This window comes from Thermobia domestica, chromosome 14 (assembly GCF_964235325.1).
Source record: "Thermobia domestica chromosome 14, izTheDome1.hap1.1, whole genome shotgun sequence".
NCBI classification, from domain to species: domain Eukaryota; kingdom Metazoa; phylum Arthropoda; class Insecta; order Zygentoma; family Lepismatidae; genus Thermobia; species Thermobia domestica.
The window spans coordinates 71,026,989-71,049,013 of record NC_137467.1 but is presented as its reverse complement, the minus strand read 5'-3'; the positions used below and the strand labels follow the sequence as shown (position 1 = coordinate 71,049,013).

Here is a 22,025-nt window from a genome sequence, read left to right as displayed (position 1 = left end):
TCCCCAAACCCCCGAGTTTGCTCGGCCTACGGTCTCGCATTTCTTATCTATCGGTTTTTGAATCAACAGTGAATTTCGTGAACTTGTTCTTCACATTTCCTAAATTTGCCCATCCGACCCCCACACAGTGTCTTTGCTCGCCCTACGGTCTCGCACCTCTTGAACCCACAATTCTATTGTTTCTTTTCCTATTTCAACTGTCTAAAAGATAAGGATTTTGTATCACAAGAAAATGCCCATTTAAATAGCATGGAATTTCTTCATCCACCTTTAGACTCCTAAAAACTTAAAAATATTCACTTTTGGAAATTTTCCTGTCGGTTAGTCCTGGAAGGCTACAATCATGCTAAATTTCATCATTCTAATCTTGCCGGAAGTGCCTAAACATTTTGGGGTATAGAAGACGTCCCATATAAATAACATTGGAAAGATTTTTCAGTTCCCCATGAAACCACTTTACGTTTAGAAATTTTCATTTATGATGATTCACTTAGGTAAAGCTAACGAAAACGTACAAGCATACCGAATTTGAAGTTTTTATTCCAATTCTAAGTATCTAAAACATGAGATTATAGGTCCAGAAAAAGGCCCATTTAAATAACATGGAGAAATTCTTCATCAATTCTTTAGACCCTCTAAAAATTAAAAATATTTATTTTTGGCAATTTTCCTGTCGGTTAGTTCAAGAAAGTACAATCATGCCAAATTTAATCATTGTAGCCTTACAGGAAGTGCTCAATAATTTAAGTCAGTTCATGTAGTTTTATATACTATGTGATCAAAAGTATCCGGACATCCCCAAAACATACGTTTTTCATATTAGGTTCATTGTGCTGACACCTACTGCCAGGTACTCATTATCAGCGACCTCAGAAGTCATTATATTAGACATCGTGAGAAAGCAGAATGGGGCGCTCCGCGGAACTCACGGACTTCGAACGTGGTCAGGTGATTGGGCATCACTTGTGTCAGAAATCTATACATGAGATTTCCACACTCCTAAACATCCCTGGGTCCACTGTGTCTGATGTCATAGTGAAGTGGAAACGTGAAGGGACACGTACAGCACAAAAGCGTACAGGCCGACCTCGTCTGTTGATTGGCAGAGACCGTCGACAGTTGAAGAGGGTCGTAAAGTGTAATAAGCAGACATCTATTCAGACCATCACACAGGAATTCCAAACTGCATCAGGATCCACTCCAAGTAGTATGACAGTTAGGCGCGAGATGAGAAAACTTGGATTTCATGGTCGAGGGGCTGCTTATTAGCCACACATCACGCAGGTAAATGCCAAACGACGCCTTGCTTGGTGTAAGGAGCGTAAACATTGGACGATTGAACAGTGAAAAAACGTTGTGTGGAGTGACGAATCACGGTACACAACGTGGCGATCCGATGGCAGGGTGTAGGTATGGTGAATGCCCGGTGAACGTCATCTGTCAGCGTATGCAATGCCAACAGTAAAATTCGGAGGTGGTGGTGTTATGGTGTGGTCGTGTTTTTCTTGGAGGGGGCTTGCACCCCTTGTTGTTTTGCGTGGCACTCTCACAGCGCAGCCCTACGTTGATGTTTTAAGCACCTTTTTGCTTCCCACTGTTGAAGAGCAATTCGGGGATAGCGATTGCATCTTTCAACACGATCGAGCACCTGTTCATACTGCACTTCCTGTGGCGGAGTAGTTACACGACCATAACATCCCTGTAATGGACTGGGCTGCGCAGAGTTCTACTTGAATCCTATAGAACACCTTTGGGATGTTTTGGAACGCCGACTTCGTGCCAAGCCTCACCGACCTACATCGATACCTCTGATCAGTTGAGCACTCCGTGAAGAATGGGCTGGCATTCCCCAAGAAACCTTTCAGCACCCGATTTAAAGGATGCCTGCGAGAGTGGAAGCTGTCATCAAGGCTAAAGGTGGACCAACACCATATTGAATTCCAGCAGTACCGATTGAGCGCGCCACGAACTTGTAAGTCATTTTCAGCCAGGTGTACGGATACTTTGATCACATAGTGTATATAGTTAAGATAATTTGTCGCATTAGAAAACAGGTATTTTTTTGCATACAAAATTTTGTACATAAAGTTTATATTAAAGTCTGTATTTGAATTTTAAATAATAGTAATTATATGTCTTAGTGCATGAGTATTAGTGAAATTTGCCTACTGCTCTTTCTTTTAAGAAGTAATTTGGTTAAAATTAACAAAATTTCACTAGATCAAAGAGCACATTTAAGAACTCAGTTTTATTCAAGAGCCCTATTTGTTGCAACAGAAACCCTTCGTGATGGTAGATGTGTATGCAATTATAAAATTTCTGTAATTAATGCACAACCAGGAGTAGGCCTAAAGGACTAAAAGGCCCATAAAGGAAATGAGTGCAGACTATTGATTTTCAAGAATATTTACCACAGTTTTATTTTCGAATGCTTCTTTTTTAAATATTCACAATATTGAAATTTCTTAATTTGCATTTTTCACGCGTTCGAAAAAAAAAACTGTCCCATTACTAGTAAAACTAACGTAATACAAAGATTTTTGTTATTTTCCCAATTTTTCCGTAAAGAAACCGGAAAAAACGTTATTTTTACCAGCCGGTTCAAAATTTCCGGAAATTTTACAACACTAGTCAAGTACGTAATTTTCGTGTAGATCGTGCCATTGTGAATCGTGTTATGAAATTGGCCTCTCGTGAAGAGCACCCCGCCGCTATTGCGTATGGTTCGGCGTATGGCGACCTCCGAAAATCTCCACACAGAGCGTGCAATGGCCAGCAAATGCCGCGGGCGATAATCAAACACAACATTCATAGGAACTTACGCCACACGGTCGTTCGCAAGGACAGTGATGGCAGGTTCGCCACATGTACACAGGTCCTGCTGTGAATGTCGATTCATCGCATCAAATAACATCCCCTCCTGTGTTCCTTGCACCACCAGAGTCGATTATTAACATTTGAGGCTGTCACCAGGGTTTTAGCTATAGCAGCCCTGATATGAATATCCATTTCATGGGGTTCCCTGCTTACTGTTTTCGTGGAAATGCGATCTCTCAGTGACAATTGGTCTCGAAAGTAATTTTACTGGCAACTGTCTTCTTACTACTTGCCACAATTCGTTTTAATCCCTTTTGTCCCTATCTGAAAGCGTTGTCTTTTGATCATGTTCAATAAACGTTGTTTTTCCTACTAACTGAGATGACATTGGAGACAAGACTGATTCTCGATACCCCTACAACACTTACCACTTTTGTGACAGACGCTTCCACTCACAAGGATCAAGAATTTGCCCTTGTTAAGAGTTTGTAAGGTCTGCAATGTGAACAAGCCACTGTCACACTACCATACTCAAAAATAAACCAAATACAATAAACAGGAATATGGTGCCATAGCAGAGTTAAATGGGTATATAAGGTATCCAATAGATTACGTGTTATTTGCCACGGTGTTGCTTGCCACGACTCGATTTTTGTGTTGTTTGCCACTGTATTGTTCTCTCTGATTTATCTTATATCATAATTGAGAAGATTTATAGAAAATCAACTTATAAACTGAGGGTTGCCAGAAGACTATTATAACAATCAGATGTATTATATTTATAAACAGAATACATATAATACAAACGGTCTCAAACACGTTTACTGCTTCTATTCCGTAACTATAGTTTTGAGTCTTCATTAGACATTTCTCTCGAAAGGTATTTTAGGAGTGTTTTAGTTTATTCTCAAAATATAAATTATATCTGAATGTTCCATTTCGTATCCTCTGACTTTGTTCGCTAGCTATTTTAGTGGATTTATGTTTTTGCTCGTTTGACATTAGACAGGACTCCATCGCTTATTAATTTATGTTTTAACGAGTTTGTATAGGCTAATTCTATTGAGATATACGCGGTGACTCAGTAGTAGAGAGTTTACCTCTGATACGGTGAGGCCCTGGTTCGATCCCACCTCGATCCAAATGGACTTCATGATGGACAAACACCGTGTGCGTAGCTTTTTCAGGGTTCTTCAGTTTCCTCCCACTTTATTCATTCAACCATTGCATTCTTTTTTTCATCATCACCACCTCCTTTAGAATAGCCGGCATAACTGTTGGACGTAAAACTGAAAGATACATTTAATTTTCTAATGAGAAATACGCAAAGCCCACTTCACGCGAACTGGAATCTAACCGGAGACTCAAGCACCAGAGGTGAATGCTTTACCACTAAGCCACGATACAAACTGTCAACTGTAACACGTCTTTTTCCCCTCAACTGTAGGTTGGTGGGCAACATGGAAATTTTAAAACTTTTCTCTCCCTTGGGAGAGCTGTTTTATACTTTGATAGGGTCTTTTCTTCGTAACTGTTATGAAACTCGAAGTTGATGTTATATAGCTCTTCTGATATTTCTAACCCGTTTTTAATATCCCGTACCAATGTTTTTGTAGAGTCAATATACTATAGAGAATTTATGCACCCAGAAGCATCAAATAAAGTGATGATTATAACTTCACATCATATTTCGTCTCATGAGAACCAGAGGAACGTAACTCCAAAAAGGCGGTTTTCGTTTTCTTCATGTTTGGACATAATTTTGATGCCTCACTTTGTGTAAATGGAGCGTGACACCATCTGTTCCCCTTGTCGATCATCTGTTGTAATGTAGCTCAATTACCATCTTATTAAAGACACACCTTTCTAAGATAATAATATTTCTGTCCTCTCGCACGTAAACCTACGAAAATGGAGTTACGTTTCTCTGGTTCTCATGCGACGATTTGGTTTTTAGTCCTAGGCGGCTTCTATAAGAATGCATAATGCTTTGTAGTGGACAAACGCCGTGTGCATGAGTTTTCTCTGGGTTCTTCGGTTTCCCCACACTTTCTTCAGTACACAATTTTTAATTTGTTCTCATCATCATCATATCCTTTAGCGTACACGACATAATCGTGGGACGTAAAACTGAAATATTTTATTTATTTTTCTTAAATATATAAATATCCAGTTCCATAGTCGCGTAGCATAACGAAAAACAGAACATTATGTAACAGGAGGTGATATAAGGAACTCCAATCATATCAATTATATCAACGAGAAAATGCAATTACATCAATTTACTTAAGTTATTGTGATATTAATGATGTTTTGTGTTCATTTGTTTGCAGCTTAATGTTCTCTTTCAACCTATCTCGTCCCTAAAGCGAGAATACTTACCACTTGATCCTGGGAATCATAAACAGAGATGCCTGGCAACCCTTCCTTTTTATCCAGGTGTATGTGAATTTTCACGATAATGAGATCTGATAAGATCGGAATGCAAATACTGTGGCAAACTACACCAAAATCGAGTGGTGGCAAACTACACCGTGGCAAACAACACGCCACCATCCAACAAACGAGTATTGGGATCGTAAGAGAGAAAAGGACCATACTGAAGGATATTTCGAAAACAAGAAATAGGGTGATTACACACATTATGATCCATGAGAGAATCACTCTGTTACCTGTACAGTAAATAGCACAAGGAAAAATATCTAAAGAAAGTCTGCGATTGATATATACAGATCAAATAATACAAAACGGAAAGCAGAAAAGACACATGAAAATGAAAAATCTGGCGAAGGATAGGAAAGAGTAGAAAAGTGCGTTAATCCAATCGAGCTAGGAAGAAGAATAAAATTGATACTGAGGATTTAGTTTTACCACACAACGCTTTTTTGGATTGGAATAGAACATTGTATCAAATATTGAATGCAATCCCAAAATTCCGTACAACTCACAATCATACACACTTAATCTTTTTAATTTGTTACAATCTTTCGCTTCAATATTGGATGAAAAATATGATCGTGTGTAAACGGCATAATGGAAATAAAACTACCCTGGAATTCCGTTAAACACATATTTTACTGTGTTTTCTCTAGAAACTAGGTCATGTAGCATTATTCTGTCCTTCGTTGACAGATCTTACTAAGAGTAAATGTAGTTAAGTACATTTGGAAAGGGGAAAAAGATGTTTTCTTCGTTCTGTAAAAGCCCACAACTAACTCCACTTTGAAAAGCGAGTTGCCGTTCCGTACAAACATGCAAAACAGAAAAGCGTTTTCAGCTGTGTGGCAAAAGGTAGACAAGACATCAATACAGCTACTTCGTGTGAAACGGAGCACAGAATACATTACAGAAGAGAGGAAAACAGAACATGTTAGTCAGTCTGCCATTTTATTTTTATCATTCCTCTTTCTCTTTTCTTCACTACCTTCCATTAAAAAAAAAAGAAAAAAAAACAGTAGAAGGCAAACATTATCCTCTACCAAAATAAACGTTGTGTATTGCTTAGTTAAATTTGTTTAAATCTTAAGGCGATAAATAAACTGAATGGGAAAGCTTTTTGTGGTTTTAATATCGATTCTCCCCCTTTCTGAACACAATACAATCAGATTGCGTTCAGAAATTGTTTTTATCATGATTGACTAGAGGGACAAATATTGAAATTCAAAATCGTATTTGGTTTCTTGTAACTGTTAAAACAAGCATTCAATTAATTCCGTTAAAATTGGATATATTGTTTATGCTGCAACCGAAGTAACCTCAAGCAATTCAAAAACGTTTTTGTTCATAAAATAACATAATCATTGAAATAGCTGCAGATGTTCTGCAAACATTATCATCAGAGATATTTTGTAGAATGTTATACATCCTGTAAGCAACTTCCTGATTTTCTCAAAGCACAGTATAAAACAAAGCATTTGCATACAATCAGTGGCGTATTTAGGGGGCTATCGGGCTCAAGCTCCCTTTCAAAATAAATTTGTTCGCATTCCACGTACGACAATAATCCTTCTTACCATTTCTAAGAATTTCATTGACTTTCCATTTTCGTATACTCTTTGTTCAGAAATAATATTGTATTTGTCAAATTTTATTCCATGTTATAACTGAGTTCTTTTTTCTTTCTTTCGTCTGTTACTTTTTTCTTAGTTGTTACTTTTTTTTTCGTTTGTTCTGTTATACTTTCGACCGTTGTTAGTTGTGATTCAAGTCGACCGTCGACAGTAACATCAAAATTAAGAGGAGCTGGTTGATAAGGGAAATTGGTGTTCCACACCAACTAAAACTGAAATCAGTATATTTCAGTTTCAACTTGTCTCAACATTTTCTTTTAGGTAAAAACGTACACAGATATAAAACTTAATATTTTCATTTTTTTTTCTAAACTGAAATCAGTTAAGTTGAAATGAGAACGTGTGTTTGCATGAGTGTCATTTCAGATTTACCTCAGGGGTGAGATCCTGCACCGGCATATGAGTTTCACGTTTTTTCCTAGTATATTAGTACACAAACGATTAAATTACATTTAATTCTCAAACTCAGGTGGACAATTGCCCCCACGCTTCCTCTTCTTATGCACAGCTCCACCCCGAAACAAAATCCTAAATACTGCATACAATGTTGCATACAATCCCACTGCATACAATGATGCTGGACGTGATTCTATTGTTTGATTTCCGGAGGAAGCTAAGCATTGTGAAACAACTAAGAGGTTGTAATGAAATGAAGTGAAATTTTTAGTTTTACGTCCCACACTTATATCTTTAGGCTAAAAGGAGACGAATGGTTCATGGAAATGAATTATTATCAACGAATAGGCGGTAGGAAATAGGATAATCCAGAGGTAGCCCACGGGCACTATGTTGTCCACCATAAAATAAACTGTCCTGGAATCTAACCAAAGACCTCTCGCACCAATGGTGAGCGCTCTACCACTGGCCTACTTGTTCTTCAACTAATGAAGCTATTTATGAGTCTACCCATGAGACAAAAGTTGTAGCTGTATCAACTCGAATAATTGTCTTAAAAGTAATGTCTCCTCTCTGAAAGTGTATGTATTTCTATTGGAAGAGTTCTGTCTCGTCTCAGAATCTGTATCTACTTCTATTGAAAGAGTTCTGTCTCGTCTCGCAAAGTGTTTCTATTTCTATTGGAAGAGTTCTGTCTCGTCTCAGAAAGTGTATGTATTTCTATTGGAAGAGTTCTGACTCGTCTCAGAAAGTGTATGTATTTCTATTGAAAGAGTTTTGTCTCATCTCGGAAAGTGTATCTATTTCTATTGAAAGAGTTCTGTCTCGTCTCGGAAAGTGTATCTATTTCTATTGGAAGAGTTCTGTCCCGTCTCGAAAAGTGTATCTATTTCTATTGGAAGATTTCTGTCTCGTCTCGGAAAGTGTATCTATTTCTATTGGAAGATGTCTGTCTCGTCTCGGAAAGTGTATCTATTTCTATTGGAAGAGTTCTGTCTCGTCTCGGAAAGTGTATCTATTTCTATTGGAAGAGTTCTGTCTCGTCTCGGAAAGTGTATCTATTTCTATTGGAAGAGTTCTGTCTCGTCTCGAATCTCACCACATAAATTGTCTATTTTCGTCTCATGGGCAGCACTAGACCTGAATTAAGAGATAGCAATTCAGGACATTGATCACACCTAGACTTCAAAATGATCTTATCTAGTATTTATTCAATCCTCAGCTTTCCAATACAAATTATAAGAGAGAAAAATCAATCAGACAATGTAGAATTCCTCTTATAGTATAATTCCAACTATTCAAATTCTAGTCATCGGAATCGGCTAAGTTCCAGACAGATATCAGGAAACAAAAAAAAATCAATTGAAAAACGTAATTGAAACTCGAACTGTCGTAAAAATTAAATTTTCTTGAAACTCCTACTTAAACCAATTACGGAGTTAAAATTTAACTTCAACTTGAAATTTGTAAGTCTACATTTGGATACTTCTAAGTAGCTACTTCATCAATTTTGTGTTCTCATATTCTATGACCTTTTTATAGTGCTTGTCCCAATTATCAGGCTATCTGCATATCAGGAATTCATTAGTTCGGATAAATGGAGCTCCTTTACAGGGTTTGCATAGGATTTGCCCGAAAAGTAATGTGTCTGAACACCATACGGCAGTCCAGTCATCAACAGCGTGGGATTGGTTATGGTGGGTCTTACAAAGAGAACCAACGCTACCCGGATCAGTCGCCTTCGAGCTCTGATAGAGTAAAAGTTGCTTATCGTGCGAACTGTGTTTAAAAATGATTTCGAGATTTTTGGAAGCTCAAAATGTAGTGTTCTCTTGAACAGGGATACGCCATTATATTTTGCTTTAAACTTGGAAAAAACGATTCAGAGACGATGGCCATGATTAAGCTCCCGGTTTCCGTTATGCTGTCCTTATCTCCTTCAGTTCATAAATACAGTACTTTCCAATTGATAAATGTACTAATATGTATTTCCAAAACTTTTCAGTCTGACACTGAAAAATTGTCATTGATAATAAGTCGTTCGTGGCATATAGTATCTATGCTAGAGATAATGTAGTAGTTTCAACTGTCTAGTTGCTTTCAATTCATCGATCGGAGGCAGTCATTTGAATCACTCAGTAGTAAAATCAGAAGTGAAAGGGAGTGCTGAATCTTTTCGAAGCTGCAGTCTTTCCGTGCAGCCTTGGCAATAACACCTGTGTGGACTGAAGCACTGAAGTATGCAAGCTCAACGCAACTGATTCAAACGACTGCCTCCAATGAATTGAAAGCAGCTAGACAGTTGGAACTGGCACATTATTTCTACCATAGATGGCACTATATTCCATGAACGGCTTACAGCCAATGATGGGATATTTCAATGTAGGACGTAAGCTTTTGGAAGTTTCCTTGTATAATGAACGAACGTGCATTTACGAATGGGGGAAGAATAGTGAGAAATATGTTGAGCAAAACAGGAGAGGGAACAACGTATGTAATTGATTAAAATCAAGTACTGACGTGCAGTATAATCATCGATCGTCGAGTACTGTATCTGCAAAACCATGGATAACGTCATCTATGTTGTTTTTAACTTATCAACACTGTCGTCCATGAACGCCTTACCGCTGCTCCTTGTTTTCCCCGTATTTGTTTACCAAGTACGAGAGCAGCGAAGTATGAAGACATAGAACATCCAACTTTAAACATACTTCAATTTCAGTTATTTGTGTATGAAGTGAAGTTACAAACAAGATTCAATGCAGTTGAGAATCCAATTAACAAACATTTTGCTTACAAAATCATATAAAGCCAAAATGTATGGTCGTACTTACCACCGCCGTTGTTGTAACAAAGATATGGGAACCTCCAGACGTTGCCTAGACCAACGCTGTAACCTAGAAGCGACAGCAGGAAGTCGAATCTTCCTGTCCAGTTGCCACGCTCAGGCTCCGAAAGCCCTGATGCTTGACTGGTCGTGTCATCTGCCGGGTTCAGTGGTACTTGCGAGTTTGCCACTGAACATTTGTCATCGTTCTGAAAGCAAAAAGAATGCAAATGTGTGATTATTTTCTTATCGAAATCTAATCTAGTAGTTTTTGGTATAATAGTGCAGGAATTTCAGGTCTAAATTCGAGGTTTATACAAAAAAAAAATCGTACAAGCAAGGAACTTTGCACAGTTGTGGTACTTGACCTTCTCATCAACATACTAAAGTCCCCTAAGATTGACCTTGAGCTTCGGCCGCCATATTGGAAAATGACCGCCGATTTTCAGTTTTTCGCCGATAACTTTAAAACGAGCGTAAACTATAAACGGTAATGATATGTAGAGAATGAAAAAACACACGTTTTGGTGTATAATGCATCTCTCTAGCTTTATTCGTTTATAAGATATGAAATTTTAAGTTATGGGAACTTCGTTATTTTGCGCAGATAGTACTGTTTCTGTGGCAGAATTCTTATCAGCACAGATCGGATCCTGTCTGTCAGTGGCTTGTAAATCACACAGTAATAACACTTGTAAATCAAGTGTCGATCCGTAAAGTTTACAATAAATATAATTAGCACACTTAAACGTCTATTAAGCATAGTTTATTTTTCTTAATAAAGCTCTAACTTTGACTTAATATTTCTGAAGTGTTTATATTATTTTCAAAGGAGCCACTACATTTTTATATCTACGGATGCTAAAATACATTAGAACGCAAGAAATTATATTGAAAGTTATTATTAAAGATATGTTCTAAAGTTTGTTCTTTTGTCTATGTAATTTAAATATTAAATACATATAATTCATTCTCATTTTGTTGCGAAGTAGGAACATCCGGATAGCTATTACACAAAACACCCTGGCAATAACCGCACATGGACGAATAAGGCAACCCAGCGTTGAAACAAACACAATTGTACCGTGTCATGCGAAAACGAACTAAGCGCCACTTTCATACTTTTGAGAAAATTACGTTTAAAGGTTGATGTCCAGCATTAGTGTAGCCGTAATCAAAAGTGAAATTATGTTTCTTTTTTTGGAAAGGTGTTGGTTTCTCTCTCTTTTCGATTGTGCAAAACGTTCTAATGCTTATCAGGAACCAATCGTTGCATTTACGTGGATTTTCAAAATTTGGCGCTTAGTTCACTTTTGCATAACACGGTACAATTATTCATACAAATATCTTTACACCCACAAGATATTATGTGCAAAAACTCAGAAGGAGCAGGTTCTAGGTCTGAGCAAACCGGCATCAATTTGTTGTTAAGTTGTGTCATCCCCAGTTTGTAGACTGTAATGAATTGCTCTTCCACTTGATCATGTACACTCATGTCCAAAATGATTGTCGCATATCTATAACTGTCTTCTTGTAAGAATATAATTTGATAATGATTTTACAGGATACTTTTAATACGGATACTATGTGTATAACCGGAAAATGTATATTTGTGGTAAATTTCATAGGAAAAGAATTATAAATACGAAAATTAGAATGAGTAAAACAAAGTGTTGCTAAATGGACAAGAAAGTTTTTATTTTCGTTTTATTGTTCTTATTAACTGCTCTTTTGACATGAAATTTGCTACATACATGTCTTTGTCGATTATACACATACTAACATTGTAAGAAATACCGGGCGAATTCGTTATGAAATTATATTCCTACAACAATATATTTATAGACATGCGACAATAATTTTGGACATGAGTGTACATGGAAAAATGTTGCTTTGCGACTGCACTTGTTAGGGTAGCATTGCGAGATCAAATCTGGAGCTTAATGTTTGCTTACCGATGAGAAAATTGTACCTTTAATAAAGATCCTCGTCAAGGCTCTGTTTTTTCTTGGCACCATAGAGTTGAAGCGGAAATCTTTCACCAACCTCGGCTATTGTTTCTTTGGTAGACAATGGATCATTGAACACTAAAACTGATGTCCTCAATTCTCTATTTTTCTGGAGAAGAAGCATGACTTTAAGTTTACCCTTTCAATATATAGCCGAGGTTGTATCACAACTTGTTGATGCATGAAAGAACAACAGTACATCGCATATTTCTTCCCCAAATAATAACTGTTACTGCTAAATATTACAGTTTTCTGTTTCTTAGTCCCAGAAGCTGGCCTTGGAAACCACAAATCACACTTTTCCTTTGATAATGCTGTTAACGAAATCAAGAGATCAGTGTTCTGACCGACAACAACAACAGGCACAGGACATTTTTCATTTTTCAAGACTACATTAACGATTGAAATTAGTTGAGTTGATTTTAAGTTTAACGTTTCTTTCAGCAGCCAGGCCATATAAGATGGGACCTACTGATTAACGTGGAATCCAAACCACATAAACTCCTGCCGGAAATCAAACCCGGATCTCCCACGTCAAAGGCGCGGAGACTAACTGCTTAGCCACGAAGGAGCTCATTAACAATTGAAATATCAGCATTAGTTTCTACTGGCAAACCTACATATAGGACTTCAAATAACGAGCAACCAAGGCATTAGTTAAGGCAACCTTACTATTGCGATTACCTAAAAATTCAGCTTGAGTACAGGTCGTAACAGATTTCTTGAAAGTGAATTCTTGCCGACATTACAGTGCTGTTCTCTGTTCCTCGATTCTTCTAGTCGTTGGCTGTTCAGGATATCCATCAAAAAGAACGATGCAATTTTCACCGTAGGATACTTTATACGAAATGTAGCAGTCAAGAATATCACTGTATGTCGCTGGTCTTGGCCATACAACAGAATGCAGAATGTGTCCTCCATCTAAAACATGAACAGCATTCTTTGGGATTTTGAAGTTGCTTTCTTCACATTTAAAAGCTAGATGACTTAATGCCTTTCTCATCGAGATTTTATCAAATAATGAAGACGCTTTGGGAAAAACTCATTTCGGAAGCAATCTTTCAAGTGATCAGTTCCTTTTACGACACAGATAATTTTATGGTATAATTCTTGGTTATTAACAACTACATTATTGTCTCGGATCTTTATTCCTGCATTCATTGAAGCCAGAAGGGTAACTTTGTTATTTCATTTCAGTTTAAGAGTACTGAAATTATTTGAATGCATAGTCTGAGTGAGTGTGCAATATATAGTGATCGAATTCTGCCACAGAAACCGTACTATCTGCACAAAATAAAGTTTCTATAACTTAAAACTTCATATCTCGTAAACAAATAAATCTAGAGAGATATATTCTACACCAAAATGTGTGTTTTTTCATTCTCTACATATCATTACTCTTCATAATTTACGCTATCTCGGCTCATTTTGGAGTTATCGGCGAACGGGCGAGGGGAGTATGTTGATAAGGAGGTCAAGTACTACAACTGTACAAACTTCCTTGTATGATTTTTTTACGAAATTTCTGCACTACAAAGAGAAATAGATTTATCGTAACCACAGGGTGTTTCTAAATTATTGTCAGGGTTTTAATGTCTAAATTATTATCAATGATTTAATTAAAGAGAGTGTCAGGATAGATTGAGTTTAAGTCAGTAGTGTGAGAAAAAAGTGGTATAATATGAGACACATTTAAAAAAAAGACATAAGAAAACAACAAAATTAGAAGAGATCTATTATGATTGGTATACAAGTACATGTTTGACATCTTTTATGTAGTTACCGTAAACCTCTCCGTATATCCTCTGTGTTAAAAAAAATAATAAAAAAAATCTGTCGCTTGAGAGTGCAATCAGTCCAGAACTGATGTCTTGAGTATTTCATTATCGTCGAAACGCTTCGATGGAAGCCACTTTCTTTCAGGGAGAAGGAAAAGAAAGAAATCCCTGGGTGCAAGGTTGGGGATGCTTTAATACTTCTCATCAAAATCTTTGAATTGTCTCAACAGTATGAGGTTGTGTATAGACGGGAGTTGTCATGAATCAGAAGAATTCCAAAGTGGCATTCCTCTCTGCCGATTTTGAGTGGCACGCCACGGTCTGGTTTCAAGAATTCCACAAGAACCACACCCTTTTGGTCCTAAAACACGGTTGGCATGATCTTGTGAACTGATGGTGTTTGTTTGAGTTTCTTCGATTTAGGAGAACCAGAGTGTGGCCATTGCATTGATATGCTGCTTCGACTTCCCAGTGGCATACGATATTTAGGTTTCTTCCCTCGTCACTATGCGAGAAAAAAAAATCTTCCCTATTTTCCCCGAAGTCACGTGGAGCTATTCTTTGCTTTTTATGAGCGTCTTTTTTTTTCACCAACCTCATACACAGCTTGTGAAAACCTAGCTTGTCGATCACAATTCGATGCACTGTTTTCGGAGACACTTCTGGAAACCTTTTGGCGAGTTCAGTTATTGTAAACCGGCGATTGAAACACATATTCTTGTTAATGTGTTCCACTACATTGTCCATATGAACACTTGGCATTCCGCTACGCTCATCATCATGAACATTTGAATTCCCTTCCCGAAACTCTCTTGACCATTGCCTGACCTTCCCTTCACTCATTACTACCGGTCCATAAATAGCACACAATTCCCGATGGCTGTCAGGTGCATTTTGTCCTTTGTAGTTCTGAAATCACATGACATATCTCATTTCGCATTTAGAGGGATTTTGTGTTATAGCAGCTATTTCACCTTACTGCTACACACAAGTAGGCAACTTTACTCGGATGATTTATCTCTGTCGCAAGCACAGAATATTAGTGTTGCCAACTTCGCGTGAACATTGTACTTTTTTCTAAACATGAGTCTCGTAGTTGGTATATGCTTGTAGAGTGGCAAGGGTAGTTATTCTGTGCAAACTGATGCCATGTTTAGTTGTATTTCATGTGTGAATATAGTTGAAGGGGACTGTAATCGAGTGGATGCCTGAGAATAGAATAACAACAGAATGCTGTACTGTTAAGTCCTATGTCCCTAACAGCACAATTACATAGCAGACCTATCATGTTCCCTCAGATACATGGGAATGTGTCCAGTATGTGCCTTATGTACCTCTGAGAGAGAAATCACATGAATGGCAAGTGATAGTCACAGTCTATGTCCGCCCCTAAGCATATGCCTGACATGTACCTGGGGAACGTGCCTAGTATGTTCTAACTATGTTCCTCATGCCGGAGGTGTCAATGAATCAAAAATTACTCCTCAAAAATATGTTAAATCGCCCATATGCGTAATGTGTTTACATTAAGGTCAGTGTAAAAAACACTTTAAACAAATAAAAATATGTACCCCGCAGTGGGCACGAAAAACCAACATTTGGATTACTAACCGTGTGCCCTTCAGACCTGGCCACGGAGGCGATGAAGAGAACGTCGCTTGTAGAGGGATAAATTGTTGAGGTTTTTTGAATTTGGCTAATCAGAGTGCTCCTTTAACCGCGTATATTCGACGATAACCGTTTGAGATCAGATAAAATCTTCTCGACATGTAATTTTATAACAAAATAATGAGTGTCTATTTACTTTCTTCCATATTCAATTTCAAATGATCGGCGACAGTTGCCATCTAATAAAGTTGATGCGTTTGTTGCTTCTAGTACACAATCGCTTAAAAAAGAGGCAACAAATGTATCGAATGTGGGAGATCAATTTAGAACACCTAAATGGAGCATGATTAGCACATCTTGTGCTGTTAAGGTATCTGAAACAGTGTGTACCTAAACAGTGTGTATCAGAACATGACAGATATATGTCCCAAGTGACGACATAAAAACAAATGACTGTTAGAGTTCGAAACTGAGCCAGGTAGATAAATGCTAAATTTGGAGTACATAGTTGCAAATATCAATTAGGTATAACAAGTACCTAAAACTTTAGGCAGCTGAAATACATACTTTGCACATGAATAAAAAGTAGCTGGGACACCTAAATGGCACATGCCTAGCACATCTTGTGCTGTTAGGTGTGGAATTTGTAAGAAGTAAACAAATGAAATAAAGGAACGGTTTGACCAGGTATTGTGAGAGGTGTACGCTTGTTTGTCTTAGATGCAATAGATTTAGTAGATAACAAAGCAAATTTTGTAGAAGTGTCGTCTCTTCTCTATTCTTGAAGAAGTGTTTCTTGTCTCGTCTCGATTCTCGAGAAAGTTTCCTTGCCTCGTTTTGTAAACTCATGTACAAAATTTTTAGCTCCATTTTTTTCTCGTATTTCATCTAGAACTTCCCAGAATCCTTAAGCGTCAGGAGAGGTTCACGAAATGTATGATACAACAACATTTACAAACCATATTTATAATTAGAGTATATTGTGCACTGACTAGCGTATGTATAAATGTTGATAAATGGTCTATATTGTGTTCGTACAATCATTTTATCGATTTATGGTTTTTATACTATCCATTATGTAACACTAAAATAGTGTTTGAGCACTAAGACTTGGGCGAGTTAGTATTGCTCACGTGACTCGTGAAATGTCTTGTCTCGTCTCGTTACTTCTCCTCTGGACTCTTATTTCGTGGGAACACTACCAGGTCCACCACCGAGCCATCGAGCTCCACCCTCCATTGAAATAAATTGTGCAGAAAAAATGATTTTCTTCATAGTTAGATTAGAAATCTGTTTAAGGTGGATCACCACCCGGAAGTCAGTACATATTTTAGCTCATTCCCTTAACTGCTGCACAATGAAACGTTACATATTATAAATATTGTACTATAAGATAAAGTTATGTTTCAGCTACAGCACAAGACACTGATTCATTTGGTTGTGTCTTCTGATATCGAAAAAGGAAACAAATAAAAGAATATATTTGATTCGTTTCACAATGAGCACACAAGATGGCACTTGCTGTTAGATCTTACTAGAAGTGCTCAATTTTATGAAATGTTTATTTGTATGTGTAAAGTATTTTAAAGTAACGAACTTATTACGAAATGGATATATTGTTTGACTGTTTTTCGTGTTATGTTTCACATTTTATTTAAATATTAATTTGCATTTAAGGAAATAGATTTTGAGAAGAAACTTGCGCAGAACGCCATAATGTGTTGTTGCCAAATTTGTACGTTTAATTTATGGATTCTAGGGTTGCAGTTCGAGAAGCGGAACTTAGCTGTGAATTGCGGTGAGGGTCGGAAACTAATTTCTCTAGTAAGTATCCAAGCAGAATTCCATGATTACTTCTTTTATTATCTGGCACCAGTAAGCACTCGACACTACCTGGCAACGCAGCACTATTCAAGCAGCGTTTAGCATAGCACCGAGAACACCTAGTGATCCACCTTAAGTAGAATCTAATTCGGAAATTTTTCAGAAGTTTACAACATTATTGTAATATATTCCGCAGGCATTATAGAAGATTTGATCTTCTTTAAAGTTCTTTCGACTTTTCGGCTTACGTATCGAACTGCATTATTAAACGTGGCTACTAATCAAATGAGACTCAAGAATAATGCTCTGCTTTAATTGACATGCAAAAATTTCCCCAAGAGAAAAAAAAAGTCGATGCATAAAACATTTATTTAATAGAGGACTACTAATGAGTTTCCCGATTACGAAAGGAAAATTCATCCGTTATTGATTTTAGCAAATGTTTATGATACGAGGGTGAGTCAAAAAATTATCTACACTTCTGCGATAACACCAACCCCCAATATTATCACACAGCCTTCTGCGTATGCGTGCTTAATTATTACAGTTAGTATGACTGCAGTAATGTGTGCAGAAATTGATCTCGATAGTTTCTACTAGAGTGTAAACAAGTCCGCTTCGTTAACGGTTTGCATCAGGGAAGGACAAAGAGCAGTGACCTGATTTCTCCGGTCGGAGCATGTGAAAGGGGCTGAAATATATTGTAGACTTTATCTCAATCCGGGAGCAGTACATTATCACTTAAAAGTGTTTTATTGTAGGTTAAGTTCACATGGTGCATGATAATGATCGAGTCTATATGGCAGTTGTTGCCAAGCCTGCAGTCCTAAAACTGGGCTGTCGGACGGATGCTAAATCTTCTGGAACCCACCGTCTTTCACTGTGAAAATTGCTATGTGGACTGGAGTATTATGCAGTAATGAAAGCTCAACACACAGTGACTTATTCAGAGAACTGTTTCAAACGAACTGGTGCAACTAGACAGTTAAAACTGATACATTATTTCTCCCATAGATGGCACTATATAATATGAACGGCTTATTACGAGTGGCGCGATATTTCAGTGTCAGACCGAAAAATTTTGGAAATACCCTCGTATGTGTTTCAATTTTAAATCTCATAAAATGTAATGTCTTTTAGTAAGTTTACATATCGGGGAAGAAAATTCGCCCTTCTTTGATGATTTTAGCAAATCTATATTATGAGTATCACTACATTTACAACATTAACTAATCATGTGTTTCATCATTTAGTTTCTTATCCGAAGTAGCACAGATGTTGGTCCAATTTTTGTCCAACGATTTGCCAATGAATTCACTGTTTCCCACTGCTGGGCCAAAAGTACTGACTGGAACAAAACTTAGAACATAAAGAATGGTTTGTGGGTTAAGGTTTATTTAAAAAAAAAATGTGTTCCAGGGAACTTTAGAACAGGGATGCAAATAACCACTTGCCCGGGACGAATGGTCATCGGTGCGGGCGAGTATTTAATATCATTCCGAAGGTAAGTAAATCGTTTCTATTCTGGGATGTGTGCTAGTAGCTTTTTTCTTGGCCTAGTAAAATTGTGTAGCTTATTTGCATCCCTGCTTTAGAATATAAAATATTATTAAAATGCAATGAGATTAAGTTAAAATAAATTAGGATAAAAATCCTGATATTAATCTTAGAAGAAAAAAATGATGATCATGTACCGGGACAAGATGGTGTTAAAATGTACCGGGGCCAAGTATAGAATACAATTGGTGGTGCCGAAGAACAATTTTGCACAAGCAATGAAATCACAAATGGTTTTACAGTAAAAAGCATTAAAGCAAGATTTAGAACATAAATTGAGATTTAAAAAAAAACACTGGGATTTAAAACAAAACAAATAATTAAGGAAATTTAGCATAAATAAAATGAAAAAAACACTGTGACAAATAAATACTATGACCACATTTGCAAGTAGAATAATGTATCAAAATATTTATCTTTGTCCTGAAGCCTAATAACATGCTTATTAAATATGTAATAATTTATGCAAATAAAGTATGTAACATTCCAAACAAAAGTAAACACAAATAACATTATATCATAACATGTCAAGGTTCAATCGAACATAATAATAATATAAATAATGAAACACTATTCAACTATAACTGTAAAGTTACATATTGCACACAAACTAATAGTTCATAGTAACATCTATGAAGGTATTATTTAAAGACGAGGAAATAGTTCCATATCAACTACACATATAAGTAATTGTATTAAACAACGCTGTCTTTACGGCGGAAGATGTTTTCCTTACTGAATTATTAGTATTACGTTAATAATTATTAAGTATTCTGCTTGTTGGCATGTACTGGGACTAATGAGAAGTTGTGTGTGTGTGTGTGTGTGTGTGTGTGTGTGTGTGTGTGTGTGTGTGTGTGTGTGTGTGTGTGTGTGTGTGTGTTCTGTCTTAGGTCCGGCCCTGGAAATGTTTCTTCCACGTTTCTCGATCTTCAGATTCCCCTTTTAACTCCCAATATTTTCTTCTATTTTTCAATTCATCAATCAGTTGTGTTCTTCTTTGATCAATTGTATTCTTCTTCCTACTCCTTGTTTCCCTTCCATCTTTCCCTCTATGTCGTTGTAAAGAAGACAATTTTCTTCGCAAGATGTGGTCAATGCAATTGGCTTTCCTATGAATGATGCTGGCTAAGGAAGTCCTCTTCTCTCCTATCCGTTTAAAAACATCTTTCTTTGTTACTACCTCCGTCCATTTTATCTTTTTTATCTTCCTCCAACACCACATTTCGAAGCTCTCTAAATATTAACTTTCGTAATATTAAGACTCCAGACAACGGAATGCAATACTCCATATTCAAGGAGGGCCGCGGTGGCTCAGTAGTAGAGCGTTCACCTCTGGAGCTTGGGGTCCCGGGTTCACTCCCAGCCCCACCAAGTGAACTTTGTGGTGGACAAACACCGTGTGCGTGGGTTTTCTCGGGGTTCTCCCGTTTCTTCCCACTTTCTTCATTCCACCATTTCATTCATTACTCATCATCACCGTCTCCTTTAGCCTAACCGGCATAATCGTGGGACGTAAAACTCAAAGATTTCATTTTTTCCATATTCAAGGAAAAACAATTTGCGTTCGTATATATATATATATATTATTGAAGCTTTCCTGGCGACGTATTGTGAACAGAACTTCTCGGGCTAGCAGCCAGGTAAATACTGTTATATCTTGCGGATATAATCAAGATATAACAGTATTTACCTAGCTGCTAGCCCGAGAAGACCTGTTCACAATATATATATATATGAGGTGCTATACTATCCAAAATATTCGGGACTAGTGCTGCCATCTGGTGAAAAATGTACTTTTGGACTAATGACCGTCATCACCCTCGAAGTAGTTCCCTTCCGCACGAAGACACCGGTCCAAGCGATTCTGCCATTGGCCAAACGTATCCTCGAAGTCCTGTTCTCTGAGGATGTTTAGCACCGCCGGCGATGCTTCTTGAATCCTCTCAAGTGTGTCGAACCGACGGCCTTTCAACTTGCTTTTCAGTTTTGGGAATAACGGGAAGTCACAGAGTGCCAAATCCGCGAGTATTTTCTGTGCCTTCTGATCAGCAGTCAAGATCCTTGGCACAAATTTTGCAGCGACACGATGCACTCCCAATTCAACAGTCAAAATTCTTGACATGTCCCGTAACCAATTCCCACTTCATCACAAAAGTCGTGAATGGTTCGACGTCGATCCTCACGAAGCAATTATTGAAGTTTGGCAACAATGTCTGGCATTGTGATGCTGACGGACCTTCTAGCGTGGGCATCGTCTTCGATGTCTGTACGGCCGGCCCTGAACCGAGCATGCCACTCAATCACACGTGTACGGCTCATGCTGTGTTCCCCAAACACTTGTTGAATCATTGCAAAGGTCTCCGTAGCACTCCCCGAGATTCGCACAGAATTTGATACACACGCGCTCTTCTATTCTCGGATCCATCGTAAAATCGCTACACACCACACAAAGAATATCATGAAAAGCACTGTGGAAACTCAACACATCAACCCAGCTGCATGAAACTGTGCACTCTCACTCAGCAGATATGCTAGTCTTGCCACCTATCTGTGCAAAATTCTACACCACTACTTTCCAGATGGCAGCACCAGTCCCGAAAATTCTGGATAGCACCTCATATGTGCACACATTGAAGCTGTAGTACAAACACAAAATACATAAATACCTTAAGAAAAATATTGTCCATCGCTAGCCACCACTTTCGCCCATCTGTCAGGCAATGTACGGATTCCGTGGCGAAAGAAGTCCTCATCCTTGGAAGCGATCCAGTCAGAGACCCATGTTTCGATATCTTCTGAAGAAGTAAACCGCTGTCCAATCAAATCGTTGTTCATGCAATCGAACAAGTAGTAGTCCGAAGGAGCAACGTCTGGTGAATACGGCGGGTGGGGTAAAACTTCCCATCCGACATTTTCTAAATAGGTTTTGACCGGTTTTGCGACATGTGGGCGAGCGTTATCATGTTGAACAATAAGTTTATCATGTCTGTTCTCCCATTCTGGTCGTGTTCTGGCCAGAGCTTGCTTCAAACGCATTAATTGTCGTCGATAACGTTCTCCATTCATAGTTTCACCCGGTTGCAGCAGCTCATAGTACACCACACCTTTCATATCCCACCATATGCACAGCATAACC

The 22,025-nt window shown here is 37.8% G+C and overlaps 1 protein-coding gene across 1 annotated transcript in view; it reads right to left on the bottom strand.

Moving 5' to 3' along the window:
* Positions 1–12,243, bottom strand: part of LOC145669865 (sodium- and chloride-dependent glycine transporter 1-like) — a 235,654-nt gene extending 223,411 nt beyond the window's left edge. Inside the window, exons 1-2 of the mRNA XM_081738211.1 lie at positions 12,157–12,243; positions 10,118–10,319 (exon numbers count right to left, since the gene is read on the bottom strand). Coding sequence (XP_081594337.1) covers positions 10,118–10,319; positions 12,157–12,243 — 289 coding nt within the window. The remainder of the gene's footprint in view (positions 1–10,117; positions 10,320–12,156) is intronic.
* Positions 12,244–22,025: the final 9,782 nt, after the last annotated feature.